The sequence below is a fragment of the Rhinoraja longicauda genome, chromosome 5 (assembly GCF_053455715.1).
Source record: "Rhinoraja longicauda isolate Sanriku21f chromosome 5, sRhiLon1.1, whole genome shotgun sequence".
Lineage (NCBI taxonomy): Eukaryota > Metazoa > Chordata > Chondrichthyes > Rajiformes > Arhynchobatidae > Rhinoraja > Rhinoraja longicauda.
In genome coordinates, this window is record NC_135957.1 from 50051908 (window position 1) to 50078789 (window position 26882).

Here is a 26882-nt window from a genome sequence, read left to right on the forward strand (position 1 = left end):
TAAACAAAATTATGATCTAAATTTTCATGGATTGTGCATTTCACTCATTTTCTCTCAATTGAAAGAATAAGTTTATTTTGAATATTACTAGCTTTCAATGGCAATAATATCTTACCTCTTCAACTACTTCAATGACATCTCCAGTTTTTATTTCCAATTCATCCTCATTTTGGGGCACGTAATCAAAAGTTGCTTCACAAAGCCGCTTTTTCGATCTTCCTGTTGGGATGGATGCACCAGAAATTATATTTCATACTGTCTGAATACATTTCATATTGTATAGTATAACTAATGGTACAAAGCTAGAATCCTTCTCAGAATCAAGTCTACATTCTTAGGAAAGCTGGAATTGAATAACATAGCAATTTGGCATTCAAAATAGATCATACCACTAAATTATAGTACTATCATAGTTTTCCAACTGCATAAATGCATGGTTTAAAATCTATTTTGAAATTGCGTTATCTAATTTTAGCTTCTCGGGTCAATTAAAATTTGTTCAATTGAGCAAACAACTGCCAATGTTTCATTCTAAAAGTTCAACGTTTTTGAAGTTCAAAGCTTGAAGAGTTTTGTAAATGCTTGTAACAACTCTAGATCTTGTTAATTGTTTAATTCCACTTCCAAAAAATCTGAAATTCCTTTTGTTGAAATAGGTTTCAACGGCAACTTTATATCTTCCACACGGTTTTGCCTCAACTTTATGCATGCCAAATGGGAATTTTTAACATAAGCATACTTTTCAATAACCAAGGGGAATTTAATGGCATCTGAAGAGCAGTAAAATGTGAAATCCCCAGAAAAATAAAAAACATGACTTGTGTACAGAATGAACATTGCCTGCCTAATTATTTTATTTTAAATAACATTTAAGAGTACAATGAAAAACTCCAACAGGAAGAGATTTTTTTTAATGCAAAGCCACACTATGTTACAGCACTGATGTTCAACTGCAATAACAAAATTTGCCTGTCACTATTTTTCTCCAAATGTTATGGCTAAATTTTATTTTTGAAAAATAAAATAGACTGGCTCAAGATTTGGGGCAAATCTTGTTGGCATTCAACAACTGAAACAGCAGCAATTCCCAGATTCCCCTTCAGGCACTGTCAAATGCACACGCTCAGGGCTTGCTGACAATTCCCAAAGCTAATTCTGACATCTCAGTCTTTATTTGGAAATAGAGCCCAGAACATGCCCTTTGGCCCATTGAGTCCACACGGACGATCGATCATCCATTCACACTCATTCTACGTTATCCTATTTTCTCATCCACTCCCGATACATTACAGGTGTTTTCTTTAAAACAGAAGCCAAATAACCTGAAAACACACACGTCTTTAGATTTTTAGTTTATTTAGTTTAGAAGCCAATTAACCTACAAACCTGTACGTCTTTAGGATGTGGGTGGAAACCGGAACACCCAGAGGAAACTAACCCAGTCATAGAGGGAACTTGCAAACTCCACACCAACGGCATCCATAGTCTGGATCGAACCCAGGTCTCTCCAATTGAGGCAGCAGCTCTACTGTGCTGCAGTCTGCTGCTAGAGTCCACAATACTCTCATGACTTTGGTTAGAAAATGTGTTGGATAATGGAGAAAACGTTTTTTTGTTTAAGACGTCACTAATGAATAAAAAGGCCTCTGCTAGAATGTACAAATAAAAAGAATATAGAAATGCTTAGCAAGATGGGTAGTATCTGGGGAGAAATAAACGCAACAGATGTTGGTAATCCGTTAATCATTTCCAGCATTTTCTGCTTTCATAATCTTTATTAATAATTTATTTGACCTCTCTCAATAATTCCATGATACATGCTGAAATGATTGGAAAAATAAACGCTTCTCACCAAAAGAACCATAAAAGATGTGTAATAATTTCAAGTACATACAAGTAAATAATCATTGAAGGATACTGCCTTTGTGATTACAACAGGTCTTTACAAGAGCTACTCAACCTATCATGCTTTCCTAACCACTGTCTCATGCAGTGCCCACAATGTTATTCACCTGGTTCTATCCAAACATGTATCATTTATCGACTTTCCCACCAAATCACCATTATCCTGAGATTGCCTTCCAGTCCATAAATATAACAAAAATGAATATATTCAATAACAGAGTAAGTACAACAACAGGTAGAATCCCAAATATGCAAAGCTCATGTTCCAACAACTTATCAGCTACAAATTGGACAAACACTTGACATTTAAAAGACAACAATGTTCATGACTGGCCAATTAAATGTCTCAACAGGAATTCCTTATATCAGATAACTGATAATTGTTCATTCTTTCGGCATGCTAGGACATATTTTTTAAAATCACATATCACATGCAACAACTTTCGCAATTAAGCCAGTCAATAGGTAGCTTGGCAAATCCAAACATGCAGATTAACATTAAGGATTCATTTTGATTGCATTGGTACTCTTGAAACAAAACCAATTCTGAATATTTGTAAACGGATTTGCAAAGACATCTAGGTTTTTAAATGTCATCTTTCATTAAAAATATATATTTAGGAATAGTTAAGTCAATGTGGAACACTAAAGCAGAGGTGACTAATGGGTGACCTTGTAAGGGGTGTATAAAATCAAGAGGGGCATAAATAAGTTACCTTTTTTTTCCACGGAAGTGGAATAAAACAATAACAAGAGGGTAAGTTTAAGGTGAGAGCGGAAAATATCTAAAAGGTACCCAAGTCACAACGAGGATAATGCTTATATGGAATGAGCTGCCAGTGGTGATGATAATAACAACATTCAAAAGACCTTGAGGTACAAGATGCAGCTATGCATTCAGAGTAGTCAAAATTACAAGGAGTGCAACTGGAAGATAGGGGCCAAATGCAGAGGGCAAATATTCAATGTGAGTGGAGAAATTGCTGGTTTTGAAAGCAGCAGAGGGGTTGAGAAAGAGAAAATCAGAACTGAATTACAAAACTGATGACAGAATCAAACATTCTCATAATTGAGAATACATTAAATGCTAAGGATTCAACCATATTGCTTTGTGAAAAATCCACCATTGGTTTTGAAGTGTAAGATAATCAAAGATTTGAAGAGAGTTTGCATTGTAAATTATCCACATAACCATCCATCTGCCATTCCAAAATTCCACAGCAATCAGAAGACCTGTCAGACACCTCTTAATTTGGCAAACTTCAAAACAGATTCTCAATCTATTTTGTGTACAAGCCCCAGTGATGCCAAAACATCAGATTTGTTGGAAAGTAATCCAATGAAATGAATTGAATCTTGCAGGACCTTGTGCAGGACTAAAAGATTAATTACTCATAATAGACAGCTGAGAAATTGTTGGCATATGACACTTAATGATTTTGTGCAAATTCAATGGAAGAAAATATTTAACAAATGAAAACAGCATCGCTCTGTCCACAAAAGATCAAATGACTACCATGTGACCGTGTGTGCGTGCGCATGCGCGCGTGTGTGTAAACTGCTCCTAGTGAATGAATAGCTTATTCCAGGTTTTAATTTAGCTTTCCGGTAATGATCAGATGATTATTCAAACCAATGGAAGACTTTATGCTGCTCAGGGAATGTATCAGCCAGGGTTGCTGCCCTTGTTCAGTATTAGGAAATCACTTCTGTATGTACACATTTGCAAGGAATCAGGCAAGAACAGGTCCAAACTTGCCCACCGTCAACAAAGGAGATTACACACTTTTAATGTTTCTTCCTACTTAAAAAAAACAAAAGTAGAAGATCCCCATAAGTTAATTTACTGCTTAAGCAAACCATCAGAAAATCAAAACCTTTTTGAAGTCTGAAATTAATTTATACCCTCTCTTTTTAGAAATCTGCCAAAAAATCTGACTCCAGCCTTGGAATTACCCCACCCCAAAGTGTATTTATTAATCCTACCAGCATCTGAGAACATGGAGACACGAGACTGCAGAAGCTGGAATCTAGAGCAAAATCAAACCAGAATCGTTATCTGCCTACTTCCTTCCACACATGTTGCCTGGCCTGCTGAGTTCCTCCAGCACTTTCTACTTTGTTCAACACCTGAGAACTTGATTAAATATCCCTCAACATTCCAGAGGATAAAACTGTGGTTAATGCAATTTATTTGTAATTGTCAGGTAAAGATCCCTGCACATCTCAATGATCAATACACCCTTCAAGGAACAAAGCAGATTACCTCCTCAAAGGTTTAAAGTGGGAAGAAGCAGCAAAAAGGTATAGAAAGTACACAAAAGGCGAATAGAATGAATTGTCCCAAACCAAGACATCACCTATCCATATCATCGAGAAATACTGCCTAACCCGAGTTATTCCAGCACATTGTTGTTGCTCAGGCAAATAGGACCTTTGGGTCCAGATTACCAGAATTTAAATAAACAGAAGTTTTCCTCAGGCCACTGAAAGAACTGGTGTATCACAAGCAGCAGTGAAACAAGATTGCGGTGCGTTTGGTCAGCATGATAAACTCACCACCCCCTTCACCTTCATTTGCAACACATACTCTCAGTGCCCTTTAAAGGGCCCAACAGCCAAGTCCCTGGCTTTTCTGCAATACACATTTCACCAGCTGATTTAAATGTACAAGATACAGATTGACTAGTTGATTTGCTGAACAGACCATGTTCAGAGATGTGAATGAATTCACTGTGACTTACTATGATGAACAACCTCAAAACACACCTTCTCTTGTTCTTCCAGCTGCTCTAAAATGTACAAGATGTGTCTTTTCAGAGTGTCTCTGAGGATCCTTCATTGCTTCTACTCTGGGGCTGTAGAGAGCATCCTGTCCGGCAACATTACAGTCTGGTTTGGGAACAGCTCTGCCCAGGACAGGATGGCCCTGCAGAGAGTAGTGCGTTCGGCAGAACGCACCATGGGAACTACACTCGTCCCCCTGCAGGACCTATACATCAGGAGGTGCAGATCCAGAGCAAGCAAGATCATGAGGGACCCCTGCCACCCCAGTAACGGACTGTTCCAGATGCTACGATCAGGCAAACGCCTCCGCTGTCACGCTGTGAAAACGGAGAGGATGAGACGGAGCTTCTTCCCACAGGCCATCAGGACTGTCAACTTTTATAACCCCAGAGACTAAATTTTTGTCGACACTAATAGTAACTTATTAACTTTATTTATATGCTGTAACTGTAATTCTTTTTGTGCACAACCCGCAGGCATTGCCACTTTCATTTCACTGCACATCGTGTATGTGTATGTGACAAATAAATTTGACTTGACTTGACTTGACTTGAACTGAATATCTAAGTGGAGACGATGACAACTCAGTTAAGTACTCAATCAGTCAATCAGTCGCGAACAATGGAAAATCTCAAAGTAACGAGATTTGGGTTGCAATGTGCTTTAATATTTGGTTTGAAAGAAGTTCATTGTCCAAAGGGTAAAATGACAGTTTCTTATCAGAATAAGCAAGCCAATGACTACATTAGCCCACTAACTTCAAATGTAAATGGAAACATCTAAGAAGCCATAGTTGGTCTGGCATTTTCAAGGAGGACAGGATCATCTGAGAGACCAAAGAAGCAGTTAACCAAAACAATCAAGAGCTCCATAGGAGAATTTACTAAGAAACTTCAACAAACAAACTTCCAATATATTTTATGTATTACAATGTGCAAAGCATCAGGTCCTAAATGTTGTACACAAATTGTGATGCCATTGATTTTGTGTGGTTTGCTTAAGCTTCTATCAGATAGCTTCTATCTATTATAACAGGATTTGGGAAACATTCCTGCAGGTGAGTAATCGGGAGCATTTTAACTACTTATTTGTCTATTGCCAGGCACATCAATTAAAAATATACAAATGCCACTCAATCCACCCTCCTGCCGCCATACAATGAAGCAGAGTATTTTGAGGACAGGAAATATATAAACATCAACACATTGTTGCCTCACAAAATAAGGTAACATGAACAAATGAATGAAAGTGCACGATGACAAGCTTGAATCAGCATGTTGTTATATACTGAGGAAGCTCTACTATTTTATGGATGATATTTGACTGAAGATGGAAACTTTGCTTCCCACGGATGCACATCTGAACGAGCAGATCTGGCCAGATAGGAGCCATTTCAGATTAAAACATCAATCCACTTATTCTTAAATCATTATTAGCATTGTCAAGTTGCAAAAAAATACAAACAGTAATTTTGAAGGGTGGCAGAATCAGTTGATACAAGTTGCCAAAAACACATTGTGGGATTCCAGACACAAGGAACTGCAGAAGCTGGTTTACAAAATAGGCAGAAAGTCTGGTGTAACTGAGTGGGTCACCAGCATCTTTGGAGAACATAGATCGGAGACATTTGTCCAGTAACATGACCACTATGCAACCACTAGCTACCGTCTAAGCTTTGCATATTTCCCTGCCTTGCAATATATATAAAGGCACTTGCAAATTATTCTCTCTCTAAGCTACAACATGATCACAGCACAACAGAAAGAGTCAACCAACAGAAATCAATAAGTAAACCAGATATTTTATAGATGCTCAGTATTCTTAATATAACAAGCTAGAATAGAGTAATAGAGTTTGGAAAAAAAGCCCTTTAGCCCTACCCGTCTATGCTGATAAAGATACCCATCTAAGCTAGTCCAGTCCCATTTACCCACCTTATTTCCCTCTAAACCTTATCCGTTCATGTACCTATCCGACTATCTTTTAATTGTGGTTACTGTACTTTGTCAACCACTTTCTTTGGCAGTTAATTTCATATATGCACCACCCTGTATTAAGATGTTGCTACTAATTACTGTTTAAATCTTTTTCTTCACTCTGAAGATTTTTATTCCTTTTCCCTGGGGAAAAAGGCTGTGTGCATTTACCTTATCAATGCCTTTCATGGTTTTATGCACCTTTCAGTTTTCCATGTTCAAAGAAATATGGTCCTCATCTGTCTAACCCCCTATAACAGGACTTATATTCCTGGCAACATCCTTGTAAATCTCTGCATCCTTTCCAGTTTAATGGAGTCGTCCGATAACAGGGTAACCAAAACTACACAACTCCTTGGTCCCCCTGTTCTACAACACCTCCCTGGGTCATAATGTTCACTGTGAAAATCCTACTCTTATTTAACTTCCCAAAATGTAACACTTATACTTAACTGAATTAAACTCCATATGCCAATTATCGATCCATTTACCCAACAGATCAACATCCCACTGTAATATTTGACAATTATTTTCACAGTCAAATATACTTTCTATTTTAGTAACATCTGCAATCTTACAAATAATGCTTGTACATTCTCACTTGAATGGTATAAATAAATGATGAACAACAATGGGCCCAGCACCGACCTCTATGGTACCACCAAATTTTCAGACTGGAGGCCAATGACAACTTTCCAACATCACCCTTTGATTCCGACCATCAAGCCAATTATGTATCCAATTCACACGCTCTCCCTGGATTCCATGTGATCTAACCTTCCAAACTTGCCTTCCATATGGGACCTTGTTATAGCTTTTGGAAATACCACCCTTCACATCTGTTCTGCAGCCTTTAACTTTTCTTTATAGACCTTTTTTTTTTTTTAAACACATGAACTTTGCCCTTTGGCCCTCCAACCAAATCCCACTAATACCAGAAAACAGACTCTGTGAAGTGTTCAGGAGGGAACTACGGGTGCTGGTTTACACCAAAGATCAACACAAAATTCTGGAGTAACCCAATGGGTCAAGCAGCATCTCTGGAGAAAAGGAATTGGTGACGTTTTGGGTCGAGACCATTCTCTCAGTATGAAGAAGGTTCTCAACCCGAAACATCACCCACTCCTTTGCTCCATAGATGCTGCCCGACCCGCTAAGTTACTCCAGCATTTTGTGTCTATCCTCTGTAAAGTGTGTACTGGATGATCATCATTTCATGTTAGTCCACAAATTCTTGACCAAATTTAACTGCCACAATACTAATTCAATCAAATTACTTCGCACACCCACAGCACAATTTTAATGCCATTCTGACGGTGCACTGGACTGTCTGAGATGCCAAAGACCAGCTGTCTTCTCAATTTGCTTTGCACGGCACTACTCAATGCAAAACAGGAAAATTTCCCCATATTTAAACACTCACTCAAGCAAAACCACAAAGACACTATCCGGTGATTGAGCCATACCTCAATGAGACTGTTCCGAGATGCAGCAATTTGGCTGCTTTATTTCCTTACATTGCAAAAGTAACCAAACATCAGTTGGTTGCAGAGCACTTTGGGACATGCACATTCTTGGCCTATGGCCTCACAGTGAACAGGAATGATTCAGGGTTGCACTTAAGATCTCAAATCAATTTACCAACCAGTTGCAAGCCATTTTAATTCCCTTTCCCAGACTGACCTGTTTGTCTTTACATTGCCAGAGTGAGGCCAAAAGCAAACAAGAAGAATTGCATCTCACATTTCACCTGTTCTAGAGCTCGATGACATGAACATTGAATTATTTGGTGACCTGTGCCCCCTCTGCCCTTTTCTCCTGTCATTTATCAATACTGATCCTCTTCCAATACACACCCTAGCCCCTTAGCACATAACAAGGGAATATAAGGATGCGAACAGTGGAACTAGGAGACCAGTAGGATAGGTTAGGATGGGAAGGGGGGGGGGGGGGGGGGGCAAGAAAGGGAATGCAGAGATTACTTGAAATTAGAGAAATCAATGTTCGTTCCGCTGGGTTGTAAGCATATTTGAGATGCTGTTTCTCCAATTTGCACGTGGCCTCACTGATACTGGAGGAGACCCAGGACAGAAAGGTCCGTGTGGGTATGGGAATTCATTATCACCTCTTCCCCAGCCAACAATTGTCCATTTTAGGCTCGACCCTTCCTTGGTCATCTGTTGCCGGCTTGCTTTGTTCTGGCCTTTCCTTACCCCTAATTGTTCCCCTCAACTGTCACCCACCATTTACCTCCAGAGATGTTGCCTGACCCACAGAGCTACTCCAGCACTTTGTGTCTATCTTTGATATATATCAGCATCTGCAGTTCCTTTCTACACATTTTCGATGGGATGTGTAACCTTGAATATTCAGCTCCCAACTCAGATCATCTTTCACCCACATCTCCGTAATGCACACAACATTCCAATTTCTAACTGTGCTATAAGCTCATCCACTTTGTTTAGTATACTGCATGCATTCAAATATAACACCTTTAGTTCAGTATTCACCATCCCTCCTCAAATTGGTCCCATTTTGCCCGAACGTAGACTCTTATCCTTCCTAAACTATTTGCCCAATTATTTCTGCTGGATACTTCAGTAACCTCTCCTGCACTCTCCTTCTCTTTACCTTCATCCATACATTTCCAAATTGTTGACACTATAACCCAACTATTTAGCTTAAAGCCCTGTCTACGGCCCTGGTTATGCGGTTTGCCACGACCATGATCTTGATAAGACATGATCTTGATTAGCACAACAGGTCAGAGAGCAGGGTGGCTTTTTACTGCTCCTAATCCCAATGTTCTTTTGACACCAGAGGTTATGTAGGCAAATTACTGAGCTTTTTTTTTCTTATTCAGCAATTGAATCAGTGATCAGAAGCCAATGAAGTTATGTCTGCAAGGAACAATAAAAAACTGAATACTGTGTTATTCCCTAAGCTAAGGAACCATTGGTCCATCCATATGATGGTTGCTGCATACTCGTTTGGCAAAGCTGATCAAAGCATTTCTGGAAATGTTAATTCCTTAACCACTAAAGACAGAAGTGAGCTGTTATCAGTAATTCTGGCTCTCAATAGTCTGCGAGTTGAATACTGATTAATTCTACAAAAAAATTGAAAACTGTTCCAGTACATTAACCAAATAGATACATTTAAGCTATAAGAACCAATTGATCAACTCTAACATTTTACTTTTAGATTTCATTATTGTAACATTGTGCCCCATATTTGCTGTTTGAATAGTTCTGGTACAATTGAGCCAGTAAAAGAGTAAAGTTTAGACACAGAAACAGTTCTATAAATTCAATACGTACTTCTTCGGAGAGATCTGGGTTGAGATGGGAACCCACCGATTGGAAATCCAAAAGTACTCATGCGCTGCACCAGATTTGCAACATTTCCTGATTTTTCTCGTTTGCTGAATGCGTTGTCCTCTTTTGTATCTGTGTCTCTTTTTAGTTCCTGCAATAAAAATGTCAGCAATGAATGCTGTGAACCAATATACTGCAAGCTAGACTTCAACATAAGAAAGTTGAGGAAACCACTGCCCTGTAATAAACCAAATGTCCTTCGACATTCTTCATATTGAAGGAAAACATAAAGGCTTCAGAATCCTGATATATAGAATAGTTAAGAGCTACAGTGATGTAATTTTCATTTTTCACCTGCACGCTCAAAAGCATAAGATCAGTTTCCTGCCACTTATACAATTTCAATAAACAAAATAACATCACAAATTTATCATCCTGGATACTTTGCTTTCCAAGAATATAACGCAAACTTCAGTTTCGTATACAAAAAGCATTACAAGAAGTGACAAGCTGCAGGACACCAACTGTGAATAAAGAATTTGCCAAATATTTTCAAGGTTGAGACAGGCAAAGATTTGGAAGAATAGGGAATTGGAGTTAGAGGAACAAGCATAAAAATACAACCGAGGCCAAAACTGAATCAATTGTCACTTTAGTTCATGTCAGAAAGGGCTCAAGAGGCTGTGTAACTTGCCATTTCTCATGTTCATATACATCAGTTGTTAAAGCACTCATACACATCTAGGCTTCCATCTGAATCCATTAATGCAGCATTTCCTGCTGGCCTCTCATTCCTGCCTCGTTAATCTGTAGTGCATCCAAAACTATCTTCGCAGAAGATACACTAAACTGTTGTACTGTTTATCTGTGCCCTGTGTACGGCATGATTGTAATCTTGTAAAGAGTTTCTGATCTGGATAGTACTCAAATAAATGTTTTTCACTGTACCTCAGTACACGTGACAATAATAAGCTAAACTAAAATAAACTGTCTCAGCCATGTGTCAGAACCTCCATAAAAAAACCTAATGTTCAAATCGTTTTATCGTCCCACCCTTATCTATTTGTTCAACCCAACAAACCACAAAACATTCCTCCAATTTCTGTGCATTTACCATTCTCATTACATTCTTATTTCATTCACATCAGCTGCCTTCAGCAGCAAACCCCCGAGATCTTTTCCTCAAACCTTCATGCTTGCTGTCTCCCTTTTCTCTAGAATGAACCTGTTTATAGTGTACGACCAAGCTTTTGACATCACTTGTAACATTTTCTTTAGGCCAATGTTAATTTCAGACCTAGTCTGCTGAAATAAAGAAACTTTATGTTGGCTGAATTGCATAGATTAAACATACAGACCATTTACCCAAAACAGAATAAGACACACGATGCTCCATTCATATAACCTTATAAAACAAATATAATGTTCGATATCTTTCCCTCTTGAATGAATAGCCTCTCCTTTCATGGATCAATTATGTTTTAAAACTTCCACCATTTCCTTGGTGTTTTTTTCCAAATTCACCTCTTTGATTTATTGGTAAACATCTTTGCACTGATGATCTACTTGTGCCCTACCCACAAATTAAACACTTTGCCTACTTTACAGATATTTCAATTCCTCCATTAGAGAACCCCTCAATCCCTGTGTTTTCAAGAGAAAATGTTACATGTCCTCATATTTCTGGTGCTATTCTCATAAATCTTTTATATGCCCTTTCCTGTGCCTGTGTAATATGATGGTGACAAAAACTATTATATCATCAGAACTATATGCAGCAAAGAATAAGGATTATGTACAAAACTATCAATATGGTCTAACCGCAAATAGAGGTTCAGCTGCTAATACATAAGAAATAAACTGAATATCCCAACCCGAAGCATCACCAATCCATGTTCTCCAAGGGTGCTGCCTGACCCACTGTTACTCCAGTACTATGTATCTTTTTTTTATAAAGTAGCATCTGCAGTTCTACAAACTCGATGTATTCTCTGCTTTTGTGCCATCACCAATCAGTTTTATGGACAATAGACAATAGGTGCAGCAGTAGGCCATTCAGCCCTTCGAGCCAGCACCGCCATTCAATGCGATCATGGCTGATCACTCTCAATCAGTACCCCGTTCCTGCCTTCTCCCCATACCCCCTCACTCCGCTATCCTTAAGAGCTCTATCCAGCTCTCTCTTGAAAGCATCCAACAAACTGGCCTCCACTGCCTTCTGAGGCAGAGAATTCCACACCTTCACCACTCTCTGACTGAAAAAGTTCTTCCTCATCTCCGTTCTAAATGGCCTACCCCTTATTCTTAAACTGTGGCCCCTTGTTCTGGACTCCCCCAACATTGGGAACATGTTTCCTGCCTCTAATGTGTCCAATCCCCTAATTATCTTATATGTTTCAATAAGATCCCCCCTCATCCTTCTAAATTCCAGTGTATACAAGCCTAATTGCTCCAGCCTTTCAACATACGACAGTCCCGCCATTCCGGGAATTAACCTAGTGAACCTACGCTGCACGCCCTCAATAGCAAGAATATCCTTCCTCAAATTTGGAGACCAAAACTGCACACAGTACTCCAGGTGCGGTCTCACCAGGGCCCGGTACAACTGTAGAAGGACCTCTTTGCTCCTATACTCAACTCCTCTTGTTTTGTTTTGAGTGATCGTTATTCCAAGATTTTTGGGGTATTCTGTCCTTCTAGTCATCCGGCATACAGCACAAAAATAGACACCTCCACACACAAAACGTGTATTGATCATCAAGCACTATTTAGAATAATGCCATGTGTCCTCTCCTGTATTAATCAGTTCCACCCTCTGTCTCTATTCCCCTACAACCATAAATTGCACATGAGACAGTAGCTGATTTTTCAACCAAAATGTCTTTGGCGTGGAAACCAGAGCGCCCAGAGGAAACGGGACAATTCTACACAGAGAACAACCAGAGTCAGGATCAAACTTGGATCTCTCGTATGAAGCTGCTGGACTATCTGCTACATCATGGAGCTCCATCACCAACACACCAATTTAGTTTCAATTTTCAAAATGAAAACTTTTGCTTTAATACCATTTAGCGGGCATGGATTTTCTTTGTCTGGACTGTTACATCTGCAAGGAAACCAGCAAGGTTGGTAGAATCAAAACTTTCTATTTTTAAATCAATGGTTGTTAACATCTTGTGGGGAAAAAAATATTAGAATCACTGGAAATATTAAGAGGATTGCTCTACAGTTCTTTGAATATATTCTGCTAAAGAATGCGTGTAACATTAGCTATTCACCAGTCACCTGACACCAAACCATTGCCTGACATGCATATTTATGCCTCTATTGCATTTCCATCCTTGAAGGTAGCTGTAATGTTCCCAACCTTAAGTATTATATTTCATATTTTGCCTCAACATTAAAAATACAGGATGTTATATGCAATCTTCAATGTCACAGCCATCTAAGCTACCTGCCATTTCTACCATTTATTGGCTACTGCAGGGTCGGCTTGCATGTTGAACTGAGCTGTGTATGCAACACAATTTCTTGCAGTCTTGGACAGAATCTTGGGATTGATTGTAATCATGCGCAGTTTTCTGGCTGACCGGATAGCACGCAACAAAAAGTTTTCCACTGGACCTCGGTACGTGCGTCAATAATAACCTAAACTAATCTGCCATACCAAGCTGTGATGCATCCAGATAAGATGCTTTCAATAGTGCACCTGCAGAAATTGGTACGGGTCACTGCACACATGCTATGTGGCAGTAGTGTTAATGCGGTTGGATGAGAACAAAGTGTTGTAATATTTACCCCCGGAAATGTAAACCTCTCGATCATTTGCACTTCAGCACTATTGAGGCAGACTGGTCGTATTTACTCCACATCATTTCCTTGTCAATATCCCTGACATTGAGGGAGAGGTTGTACTCTTGATGCAATGCTGCTAAGCTTTCTATCTACTTACTGCCTGCACTCAGTTTAATCATTGTTTGAGATCCAGGCCACTACAATGGTATCATCTGCACACTTGTAAATGTTAACATTGCATTTGCCTTCCTTACCAACAACTCAAGCCACAAATTACCCTTTGGGAATCCTGCACCAACACTGGCAAGTCCCTTTGCACCTCCAATTTTTGAATCTTCTCCCCATTTAGATCATTGGGTGTAGTTCACAATCTCCCAAACTACCTCATTGCAGCCTTTAAACTGTTTTGTTTTAATCTGCATGTGTGCAATAATGCTGCACCACCGTAAGACTAAGGCACTACATTTTGCACTTGGGTCATTTCTCTCTCAACACTGCCTTTTATATTCCTAAGCGGTGTTGTACTGATGGATTGGGTACAAATTGTTTCACTGTATCTCAGTCCAGGTAACAATAATAACCCAATACCAATATCTGTTGTACACTAGTCATAATGTAACAACGTCATATAGCACAGAAACTGTCCCTTCAGCCCCACTTATCCACGCCGACCAAGATGTCCCATCTAAGCGAGTCCCATTTGTCTGCATTAGACCCATCCTATCCATGTACTTATCCAAGTGCCTTTTAAACATTGTTATTGTATGAAGACTGTTCTTAGCTTTGCATTTTTCACCTGGGTCTGCACGGTGGTGCAGCGGTAGAGTTGCTGCCTCCCAGAGTCAGAGATCTGCGTTCCATTCTGACTACGGGTGTTGCCTGTATCAAGTTTGTATGTTCGCCCCGTGATCTGCGTGGGTTTTCTCTGGGTGCTCCAGTTTCCTCCCACACTCCGAAGACATACAGGTTTGTAGACTATTTGGCTTGGTAAAAATTGTAAAAGTTTCCCTAGTGTATGTAGGATAGTGCTAGCGGGCGGTGATCGCTGGTCGGCGTAGACTCGGTGAGCCGAAGGGCCTGTTTTTTCCATGATGTATGCCTAAACTAAAAAGCAGGTACGACTTCTTGCGCAATCAACCAGGAAATGGGTTCAGCACTGAGAAAGCCCTGTCGGTCATAAACTTGCATTTACTTTCTGAGATGCCAAATGTATCGTTCAAAACTGAATTCTGTTTCTGCGAGGAATTTCTATAGGGAAAAGATCCTCAGACTCAGTGTTAGCTGATCAAAAGATAGAGGTGCTTTTTACTTTCCCACGTTACCTTTGTGACAGAGAATGCCATCTCCAATTCAACGTGAAATTTAAGGAAAATGAGCACATTTTGCAATTAAAAATCAGAAGGTGCTGGAAATACTCAGCAGCCCAAGCCACATTTATGGGAACAGAAACATAGCTAATGTTTCAATCTGAAGGGTATTACAGCTGAATGGTTAAGTTTCCCTTCCCGCAGATACTGCCTGACCTCTTGAGTATATCCAGCATTTTCTGTTTTTATTTCAGATTTCCAGCATCTGCACTCTCATTGATTTTAGCAAATTTTCCATATTCTGAATATATCTGATCATTAAATTTATCCCACATTAGTGGAATACAAACCATATGACACAGAAGGCTATGCCCCTTTTCACTCTTTGCAATTAGGTGCCAGTCACCATCATCCACCAGCTCTTTCCCCATAATTATATTAAAAGTTTTTTTTTTAAATTGTCCTTTCAGGCAACACAAGGACAGGCACAGAGCAAAAGGACAAATTTTGTTCGAAGTTCACAGCGTTGTGTTCTTGATATTTCCATATGCATATTATGCTAGATTGCTCCCAGGGTTGGGCAGCTGTGGATCTAATCCCAAATTACCACACAAATGTTGAAATTAATATGACATGCTTCCCATAAGGAAGAGACTTGGTATCTTCAACAACAGAGTGGATCCTCAGCATCTCCCAATTTAACACAACTGGAACACGTGTCTCATAGTGGATTCATGGTTTAGGTTACTGTATAGATTAATTGCATGAGACAATTACTCCACAAGGGTGGTAAGAGATGGAAAAGGTGAACAACGGGAGAGAACCCCAGTGGAATGATGAGGGTGGGAAAGCAATGCAGTGAGTGAGGATTATCCAAAATTGGAAAATTCAATATTCACACCATTGGGTTTTAAGCTACCCAAGTGGAATACGAGTTTCTTTTCTAGTTTGCATTTGACCTCATCATGGCAGAGGGGGTAGAAGAGGACAAATGTGTCAGTGGAAATTGATGGGATCAACTTTCATCTGGAAGCTCAAGATGGCCTTTGCAGACAGAGCACAGTTGGTCTGCAAAGCAGTCATGTAGTCTCTACCCAGGGCATAGGTACAGGCAACGTTAGACATTTATAGGGGCAGTACTGTGCTGCTGCAGTAGACTGTAATGCCAGTGACCTAGGTTTGATCCTGTCTTTGTGGGTGCTGTCTGTACAGTGTTTGTATGTTCTCAGTGACGACATGGGTTTTCTCTGGGTGCTGTGGTTTCCTCCCACATTCCAAAGACATGCAGGTTTGTAGGTTAATTGGCTTCTGTAAATTACCCCTAGTGTGTAGGACGCAAAACTTGGACAGTGGACCAAAGGGCCTATTTCCATGTTGCATCTCTAAAACAAAAAACATTTTAAAAACTTGGTTTCACAGATGCAGACGCAAGCTCACAATCATTGAACAGTTTGAAAGCTGCTGATGCAGTTTAGAAATATCAATTGCTTCTGCACACAAATTGTATTTGAAATGGACTCAAAACTACCAGCATTAAAGAATGATTTGCAAAATTATCAGACCTTGTCTAATATATTAGAGCTGAGCAATGCTCCACAACTTCCACTCAGTTACGAAGAATTTTGAAAAGGCAACTGTTTTCCCCATTGATATCTCAACTCAATGCACATTGTTTCAAATAAATCCAAGCAACTACTGAGAGAACATTTGACATGTAACCAGACTGCAAATCAATTCAGGGATGGGAATGAGACAGGATGAGTAAATGAAGATGACTTCCCATGAAAGTTTAACAACAGTCATCTCCATGTCCCGCCTAGAAGACAGATCAAGCATTTATACCACTCAACTGGGCAATAGCACTGGACTCCTAAGACTAGACTGAATTTCCAGCTTTCCATTCTCACTAAGTGTTGCTCTTGAGATACCTGTGACGTGCTGTTAGATTCTTCATGGGATCCAATGGGGCAACATTGGCTGGCAAATCTGATGCTGAGCCTGCATCAGCTCAATCTGATGGAAATCCAACAGGTCCACTGATCTAAACAGGAAGAAAGAACTGTGAAGTGAGCAGCAATCTCCTTTTTATTTAATTTACTAGATTCAAATTATTTCATTATTTTGACTATCTTTATCGTTTATCAATAAACTTGATTTGATGAAATAGTGCCCAAGTGTTTTTGAACACTTGAGATTTGAGAAAGAGCTACAGGGTGAGCAAACAGACTGGAGATCAGGAGTGACCCTCAGAGTTTTTGATTTATCATTATTGGTGAAGGCAAGAGCCAATCACGGTATAAAACACCTTGATTAGAACTCTTTTCGGTGATTGTTGCCAGAGTCTTTTGCAGTGCTAATCTCAAATTATGTTTTTATACTTGGACTTTCTCACTTGGGAATTTTGTTTTATTTGTACATGGGACGTACACATCAACAGTCATACCAACATTTATAATCTTTCCGAAATTACCTGATCTGCAGAAGGTAGTAACCACATCAGTTAGTTAGTTCAGTTTATTATCACGCGTATCAAGGTACAGTGAAAAGCTTTTGTTGCGTGCTAACCAGTCAGTGTTTCAGGAATCACATATAGCCAAACTGGTCAAGGATGACAGACTTTTACAGGGCGGAACAGTAGTGTAGCAGTAGACCTGCTGCCTCACAGCACCAGAGACCCAGGTTCCATCCTGACTATGGGTGCTGCCTGTGTTGAGTTCGTATGTCCCCCCTGTAACCTTGTGGGTTTTTTATGGGTTCTCCCCGCAGTCCAGAATGAGTTACCCACATTTTAAAGTCCACCAATATTGGATGAGAAGCCCATGCTCTAGTCAATGCCCAGAAAGCATGTACAAAAAGGCACTGTACACAAATGTCATTCCAACAAACTTGGGCCAGTACCACAATGCCTGCACAGCAACATGCCAGGCAGTGCGGCTGATTCAACTTCAGCAACCAAGGCTCGATCATGATGCCTGGTGTTGCCAATGTCGGGTTCCACATTTGTCCTGTGACAGCATGGGTTTCCACCCACAACATACGGGTCAGTGGCTTAATTTGCAACTGTAAATTACCTTCAAAGTAGATAGAGAAACATCAAGGGTGTTAATGGACATGAATGAAAGAACAGATTATACAGAAAACAAGTGGGGAATGGGACTACATTTAGAGCTGACATACCTTCAGTAGGCAGATCGTGTCCTTCTACAGTCAAATAAAATTTGAATATGAAAAACCTACTATCAAGAAACAGACTACCAGTTATGCAAGATGGTGAGCAATTTCTGTCAGCCTTCTTGGAAGAATTTCAGATGTTCGTCCTTCTCTACCCTCTGCCTCACACATTCAGCGAAGAATATATTTTCTGTCAGAACAAATGACAACAGCAGTAATATCCATTGGAATTTGCTAAAATTAGTCTATTGGAGCATTTGGTACGATGCTGTGATGCAATGCACCAAAATCTTGTTCAGCAGGTAGGAGCAGAAAAGAAAGAAACCAGACACCAAAACAGTCAATGAGATGTGACAAAGCAAACTTTTAACCATTCGTCTTTTGATCTACAAATGGGCCTGTTCTGAAACATATCCAGATTAAGATATTCAGAGTAAATCCCAGAAGCTTTTTTTTTTGTGGAAAGCTTAACTCCCAAAACACCATAACTGGTAAATCTGTTAATTCCAAAAAAATTACAGGCATCTCAGATTGTTTAATTTTCAGACATTTTAAAGGTTTATAATGTTGACAAAGTGCAATTCCACAAAAAATATTGCAGTGGAGATTCATCTAATAACAAAACTATTTTGATTTCAGAATAAGAGATGATGAGGAATTTCTCCTGACAGTCATCAACCTTTTGAATGTTGTTCGAGAGAACTATGGAAGTGAAATTATTGCATGTATTCAAGGCAAAGACTGACAGACATTTGGATTCCAAGGGAGAAGAGGGATGTGGGGAACAAGGAACAAAGAGGAGTTGAGGTCAGTACTGGATGCGACTTGCCCTTACTGAATAGTAGCGCACTCTCAAGGTGCCAAGTGATTAACTGAGGCTTTTGTTCCCATTTCTTATGTTGTGATTTTGAAATACTATTTTTACTCAGGCACCAAGGAGGCAAGTCAATGTTGCCTCTTACTACAAGAGGATGCAAGTACAAGAATACAGTTGGTTTACTAAAATTATATAGGGCCCTTATGGGACTGTACATGGAACTTGGGTTTACATGGAAATGTATTTGCATTTCAGAAAGTTCAACAGGATTAAATCTTGGAATGGAACAAGTAGATCCATTAAAGTTGAATAAAGAGACCAGGGTGATATTCTCTAGTGTTTGGAAGAGATGCTTTCATTTAACATACAAAATTCTTACTGGGCTAGATAAGATAGAAACAAATAACATTTAGTATATCACATCTAGTGTCTATGATTTATCGTCCTCTATGTTGGAAGCCCAGGGGTAAACACCGATTTGAAAACCACTGCAGAACACATCAGTTTAGACCGCAAGGACGATCAAGAGCTTTCAGTCACTTTCACATGATCCCTCCCATGCTGACTTCTTCAGCCTCCCACTTTGCTCCATTGATGCCTAAACTATTTTTGAGGAGCGGCACCTTATCTTCCATGTGTTGCAGACCACAGGACTTCATACTGAACTTAATTTCCAGTTAACACCCTTTTCTCTCCAGAGATCTCTCCAGGGAAGATACCTAAAATGTTAATCTATAAGCAAAGTCCAATGCACAATAAACACGTGCACAATGTCGTCATATGCAGATTGATAACGGACTTTGAATCTTAGAAATGTCAAGCTCAATTTTATGGTCTGCTGCATGCCAAGCCTAGAGAAAAATTACATTGATTTCTCAGAGTCATGCCAGTAATTGAACAACAGAACGGGGAAGGAAAAGGATGGCTAGGAAAAGAAGCCATATCAAAACGCTAGAACATTAATTTAGACTTTAGAGATACAGCATGGAAACAGACTCTTTGGCCCACCGAGTCTGCACCGATCAGCAATCAACCGTATGTTAATCTTCACACACTAGGGACAATTTTACAATATACCAAAGCCAATTAAGCTACAAAGTTATGTGTTTAGAATGCCGGAGCACCCTGAGAAAACCCGCGTGGTCATAGGGAGAACATACAAACTCCATACAGACAGCACCAGATCAAACCTGGTTCACTGGCATTATAAGGCAGCAACTCTACCACTGTACCACTGTGCCGCCCCCTAATTAAATAAAATAAAATAATGAAAGGCCAAAAAGTGCTCACTCAGCGGAAATAAATAATGGACGTAGTACTTATCATAAGATGGAATAACAATAAAGGAAACTCGCTTCAAAATTACATACCCTGGACTGAAGCTGGGAACAGGCGATAGAATGGAAATTACAAATCTTTCTACCAATCTTCCTATAACCCAAACACCAATTTCTAATAAACAAATAAGAACCATATTCAAATAAAGGCAAAGAATTGAAGTGGTTTAGAAGGAGTTCATACTATCATATCGTTAAAGACAATTTATACTGTCTTGAAAGCTAATTGAGAAAGAATTAATTGAATTTTTGTCACAGAAAATTCTTACACTATCTTTTCTGTGAAAGAAACAACCAATGAGAGAAAAACTACAAAAATTCCTGCTGCAGTTTTTAGATACCCTGATAGAGCATTGCTTGGTGTACAAATACTATTTTCAATCATCCTCCAACATTTGTGTCACCTACAACAGGACCCCACTACTGGCCACATCTTCCCATCCCCTCCCCTTTCTGCGTTCCACAGAGACCGTTCCCTCCGTAACTCCCTGGTCCACTCGTCCCTTCCTACCCAAACCACCCCATCCCCGGGCACTTTCCCCTGCAAACTCAGGTGATGCAATACCTGTCCCTTTACTTCCCCCCTCGACTCCATCCAAGGACCCAAACAGTCTTTCCAGGTGAGACAGAGGTTCACCTCCACTTCCTCCAACCTCATCTATTGTATCCGCTGCTCTAGATGTCAACTTCTTTACATCGGCGAAACCAAACGCAGGCTCAGCGATCGTTTCGCTCAACACCTTCGCTCAGTCCGCCTTAACCAACCTGATCTCCCAGTGGCTGAGCACTTCAACTCCCCCTCCCACTCCCAGTCTGACCTTTCTGTCATGGGCCCCCTCCAATGCCATAGTGAGGCCCACCGAAAATTGGAGGAACAGCACCTCATATTTCGCTTGGGCAGCTTGCAGCCCAGCAGTATGAACATTGACCTCTCCAACTTTAGATAGATCCTCTGTCCCTCTCTTCCCCTCCCCTTCCCAGTTCTCCCTCTATCTTCCTGTCTCCACCTATATCCTTCCTTTGTCCCGCCCCGCCCCCCTGACATCAGTCTGAGGAAGGGTCTCGACCCAAAACGTCACCCATTCCTTCTCTCCTGAGATGCTGCCTGACCTGCTGAGTTACTCCAGCATTTTGTGAAATAAATACTATTTTCAAAAGTCATCTTAGAATCTTGATCTTCCAATGCAATCATTATTAATTGAAAATAGAAAAATGCAGGCAGTGAGAATCTACCGAAATAATAGAAATTACTGGAAAAAAAGTCCGTAAATCGGGATACATTGCAGCCTACCATACAATATTGAATTCCCCATCTTGGGATAATCGCTAATGTGACCAGGTGATCAATGGTGGGCATGGGCTTGGCGACCCAAAGGGCTGTTTCAATGCTGTCTCTAAACGAAACTAAAGGTAAATTTGTCTTTTTCTTTCTTGTTATAACAGAACCGTCATTTCAGACAGTCATTTCTGCATGTAATCATTTTGCAGAGTTATTTATTTTATTTGTATAATTGTATCAATTGATGAGGGCAAAGCCATAACAAATTGTCTGTATTGACATCAGCACGGTGTTTGAAAGGTTCTGCATGGTAGGCTGCTCTGAAATGTTCAATCCCATGGGATCGAAATAGAGCTAGCTGACAGGCTAAAGAAGTGGCTTTGTGGAAGGAACCAGAGGTTGATGGAGGAAGATTGCTTTTTGGATTGGAGGCCTGTGGCTAGTGGTGTGCCCCAGGGATCCCTGCTGAGACCCATTGCTGTTTGTGGATAATGTCAACGATTTGTACGAGAATGTAGAAAGCATGATTAATAAATTTGCAGATGACACTAAAGTGAGTGGTATCATAGAAAGTGAAGATGGTTACAGCAGGAATAGCTGGGCAAACGGGCTGAGGAATGGTTAATGGGGATTCATGTAGAGAAGTATGAGGTGTTACATTTTGTTGCACTAAGGCAGGACTTTTACAGTGAATGGCAGGGCACCACGGATTGTGGTGGAGCAGAGGGATCTGGGAGTGCAGGTGCATAGTTCTTTGAAAGTGACATCTCGGGTAGATAGGGTGGTCAAAGTGACTTTCAAAACTTTGGCCTTTGTCAGTCAGGGAATTGAATAGAGAAGTTGGGATGTTGTGTTCCAGTTGTACAAGACATTGGTGAGGTTGCATTTGGAATATTGTGTTCAGTTTTGGTCAGCATGACAAAGTACGTATGTTGGTAGGCTGGAAAGAGCCCAGAGAAGATTTATGAGCACGTGGCCAGGACTTGAAGGCCTGAACTATGGGAAGATGTTAGGCAGGCTAGCACTTTATTCTATGCAGGATGATGACAGGTTTAGTTTAGTTCATTATTGTCACGTCAAGGTAATGTGAAAAGCTTCAGACAAAGAAAAGCTATACATGAATACAATCAAGTGGCCCACAGTACACAAGTAAAGGAAAAAGGTTACAACATTTAGTGCACCGATATGACATCGCCGACAAGTATAAGATCATGAGAAGACCAGATATTGTATATGCACAGTCTTGGGTTTAAAGTGAGAGGAGAAAAATTTAATGGGAACTCGAGAGGCATCTTTTTCCGCACAGAAGGTATATGGAACGAGCTGCTAGGTGAGGTAGTTGAAATGGGTACTATAACAACATTTAGACAGATACGTGAATAGGAAAGGTTTAGAGGGATATAGGCCAAATGCAGGCAGGTGGGGCTAGCATAGATGGGGTACCATGGTCTTAGTCACACAACCTCACCATTAATAACATATTACACCGATGAACCAGCAGCATACACTTATAACTATCTCAATTAACCCACCAATTCACGCTATCAGAGATATTCCCTTTGTTCCACCAATTCCTCCCCCACCTACTCTGACTGAAAAACACCATTTTCAACCATTCCCAAATCTGAATTGACCTGGACCTGAAATATTAACCATTTCTATTTCCAGACACTACCTTTGAAACTTTTCCAATATTTTGTTTTCGCTTTCAACATGCAGGACATGTAAAACCTGTAAAACGTAGATCAGTGCTCTTGCTGAGACCTGAACGAGAACACTGGAAATGCCTAGTAATTCAGGCGGTGTTTGTGCAAAGAGAAAACGTGAGACAATATTACAAACATATGCTCACCTGCTAATGGGCACAGAGACCTTCACGGTCTACAGCCAGGTACCCCTGGCAGGAAGTTACCTGCTAGGGAGACAAATGCTGGGTGCAATTTCTCAGAATGCCAATCAGTACCAAAATAAATGTTTAGAATTGAGTTTGATGCATTTTTCACTGTACATAGCAGGAGACGGCCTTGTCAAAAGTTAGCAATTCTTTTGAATAGGCAACGACTCCCATTTTTCAGATCAGAGGGATTAAAGATGATGACTAAAAACATGCATTGCATTACTGCTGACATCAATGGGGGCAGGCTTCAATTTGGAACATTGTTTCCAGAAATACAAAAATCCTGATGACAAGTCAGGGATCACATTTCTCATTTGGAACAATGTAGCCAAAAACAGTGATTGAAAAGTTTCCTCTTTCAGAGTGAACCTATTTTCAACTAAGCAGCAAGCTTCTTTAGCGCAGTGTTAATCTAACTTCTAGCTCGCCATCTGCAAAGAAAATATGGCCTGGCTAAAATTAAGTGCATTATTTGTGTCACAGAAACGTATTTTTCTTCAAATACATTTAATATCAATAAAATTCAAAGTAACAATTAGCTGACAACTAGACAAATGACATTTTTAACTCTGAAATTTACCATGAATAATTTTACAACGATCAGAACCATGAATATTCAATGAGCGCAAGCCTCAACATATTTCCAGAGTTTGATGAATAAATAAGAAACCTTAAAAAATAAGATTGTGTTTGCCGGCATTGCTCAATTCACACGGTACAATACTGATCTGTAAATGACTAACAAACATGGACGAGGAAATACTGCCGACAACCTTGCATGAAACACAACACACACCCAGTACAGTATCATGTTATTGTACACCGTGTTTCACCTTATTGCCACTAAAATATCAGTACTTTGTTGCATTGACCTATGATTCATGTGTATAAATGCACACTAATTTACAAATTGTCGGAAAGCTGCTTAAACTTACCAACAGTGAAGACATTTGTCACGAGCACACCCTGGAAATGATCAGAATAAACTCCTTTACAGAACAAAGTTCAACAGCCAGCTTTGAAACAAACCCTCTGGCTTTTTACAGCACCAGCATGCAGCTGTGCAATTACATTCTTGTACATGCTGAGGCAATGCAGACTTCATTCTTTGTTAGTCTCAGCCACTCACCTGTGGCACATCCAACAAGCCACACAGAATTCAATCTTACATTACTCATCAAACAAACATGCACTTTGCACATCTCTCCACTTCACTAGCATTCACAGATGTATGTACATACAATTGAACCAGATTATTATTTGTATTCTCCATTTAGTATTCTGATATCATATAATAAATCAACCCAATTCCAAGCCCAAAATTTAATAGCTCAACACCAGAGCCCAATACCAGAAACCTTAGATGACATCAAGCTTGTTTATTTTCGACACAAGTTTCAACAAATATTCTTAAATCTTTATTTTAACCTACTTCAAATTTCCTTTGAAGAAATAAACAACATAAACAAAATAGCAAAGACACCATGAAGATCAGAACTCGGATATACATTCCCAGACAAGCAATCAGTTTGAAAGTACCCCAGAGTACATGGCGAAGGTATCACAAAATGCTGGAGTAACAGCAGGTCAGGCAGCATCTCGGAGAGAAGGAATAGGTGACGTTTCAGGTCGCCGAAACGTCACCCACTCCCTCTCTCCTAGATGCTGCCTGACCTGCTGTTAACCAGCATTTTGTGATACCTTCGATTTGTACCAGCATCTGCAGTTATTTTCCTACACAGAGTACATAGTAGTCAGCATCAAATACTGAGAATTTGTATGGCTGAAAGATGAAACACTGGCCACAATTCTCAAGGTGTGGACACAAGAACTGCAGATGCTGGAATCCCAGATAAAAACAAAGTGCGGAATAATTCAGGGGGGTCAGGCAGCATCTCTATAGGATATGGATTGACATTTCGGAACAGGACATAGAGTCTGAAGAATCCCAACACGAAATATCACTGACTCCAGCACTATGTATTTTATTCTCAAGGTGACATTGGATCTGGGATATTAACTTGTTTTCATACTACTGTTAATGTAGAGCCTGCATTCATGACATGACACAACATGGTCACAGACATGACAGGACAATTTGTTATTGCACTTCCATTCCCTTTAAATAATTATTTATCCAAAGCAAAACGTGAACAATCTAACTGAAAGATATCTTGCACAATTTGCAGAAATGGAAGATCCTGCCTTATTTCTCTCTTTGAAGAACAGTTCAGATGAACTGTGGAATATCGTGCTAAACAGTTTGTCATTTTTATCTCTCATCAGCCCTGACATTCCCTGGCCCCAAAGCAAACCAATGTCAAAAGCAAAGTGATATGTGAAAGTCTTTTAGTTAACTTCACAACAATGGAGTAGTTCTTGCACATGATAATATCAAATGTGAGACTTGAACACACTATGGTCAAGTGTGGCAATCACTGTAGGTTTAAAATTATATAAACAATTTTCATTCAGAAAGTGAACACAAGTTCAAAGATTGACATAGAATGAGGGGTCCTGGGTTTTGAAGAATTTGCTTTAATCCTCCAATTGATAGTTTATACAGTTGTCGCTTTTAGAAGATCCACAAGTCAGGACTGTCCATTTTTGGTCATTGGTAGTGGATATCAATAACTCCATTTTATGATGATTTTCTGGATTGTAGCATTGGACATTTGTAAATTTTAGTCCTATCCATGTCATAATTTGCCCAAAGTCAGGTTCATATGTCAGAGATATAAATTAGCTCACAGTCCTCCTACCTAATATTCAGTATCCGTTGAAGGTTTTGACATGGGTTTCCAACCATGTAGTAACTTCTTCTTTCTCTGTGCTGGTATATTTCATTCACTATTAAATTTAAGGATACTAAGTGACAATCCATTTAATTTTTATTTTCATCTGAAAACTGCTCACGTCATTACTAATTTGTCAATAACATGAGCAAAAATTAACTGAATGGGTCAGGCAATAACCCCAAAAGGAAATAGAAACATAGAAAATAGGTGCAGGAGTACGCCATTCGGCCCTTCGAGCCTGCACCGCCATTCAATATGATCATGGCTGATCATCCAACTCAGTATCCCGTACCTGCCTTCTCTCCATACCCCCTGATCCCTTTAGCCACAAGGGCCACATCTAACTCCCTCTTAAATATAGTCAATGAACTGGCCTCAACTACCTTCTGTGGCAGAGAATTCCACAGATTCACCACTCTGTGTGAAAAAATACTTTCTCATCTCGGTCCTAAAAGACTTCCCCCTTATCCTTAAACTGTGACCCCTTGTTCTGGAC

At 39.8% G+C, this 26882-nt stretch overlaps 1 protein-coding gene across 4 annotated transcripts in view; it reads right to left on the reverse strand.

Annotated features, from left to right (window-relative positions):
• Positions 1-26882, reverse strand: part of cd2ap (CD2-associated protein) — a 122131-nt gene that overhangs the window by 56848 nt on the left and 38401 nt on the right. For 3 of the 4 annotated variants that reach the window (XM_078400154.1, XM_078400153.1, XM_078400152.1), the window contains exons 3-4: positions 9989-10136; positions 116-219 (exon numbers count right to left, since the gene is read on the reverse strand). In XM_078400154.1, the coding sequence (XP_078256280.1) occupies positions 116-219; positions 9989-10136 (252 nt within the window). Of the gene's footprint in view, positions 1-115; positions 220-9988; positions 10137-17015; positions 17121-26882 lie in introns of those variants that run through there. The other variant, XM_078400155.1, reaches the window with a different exon arrangement.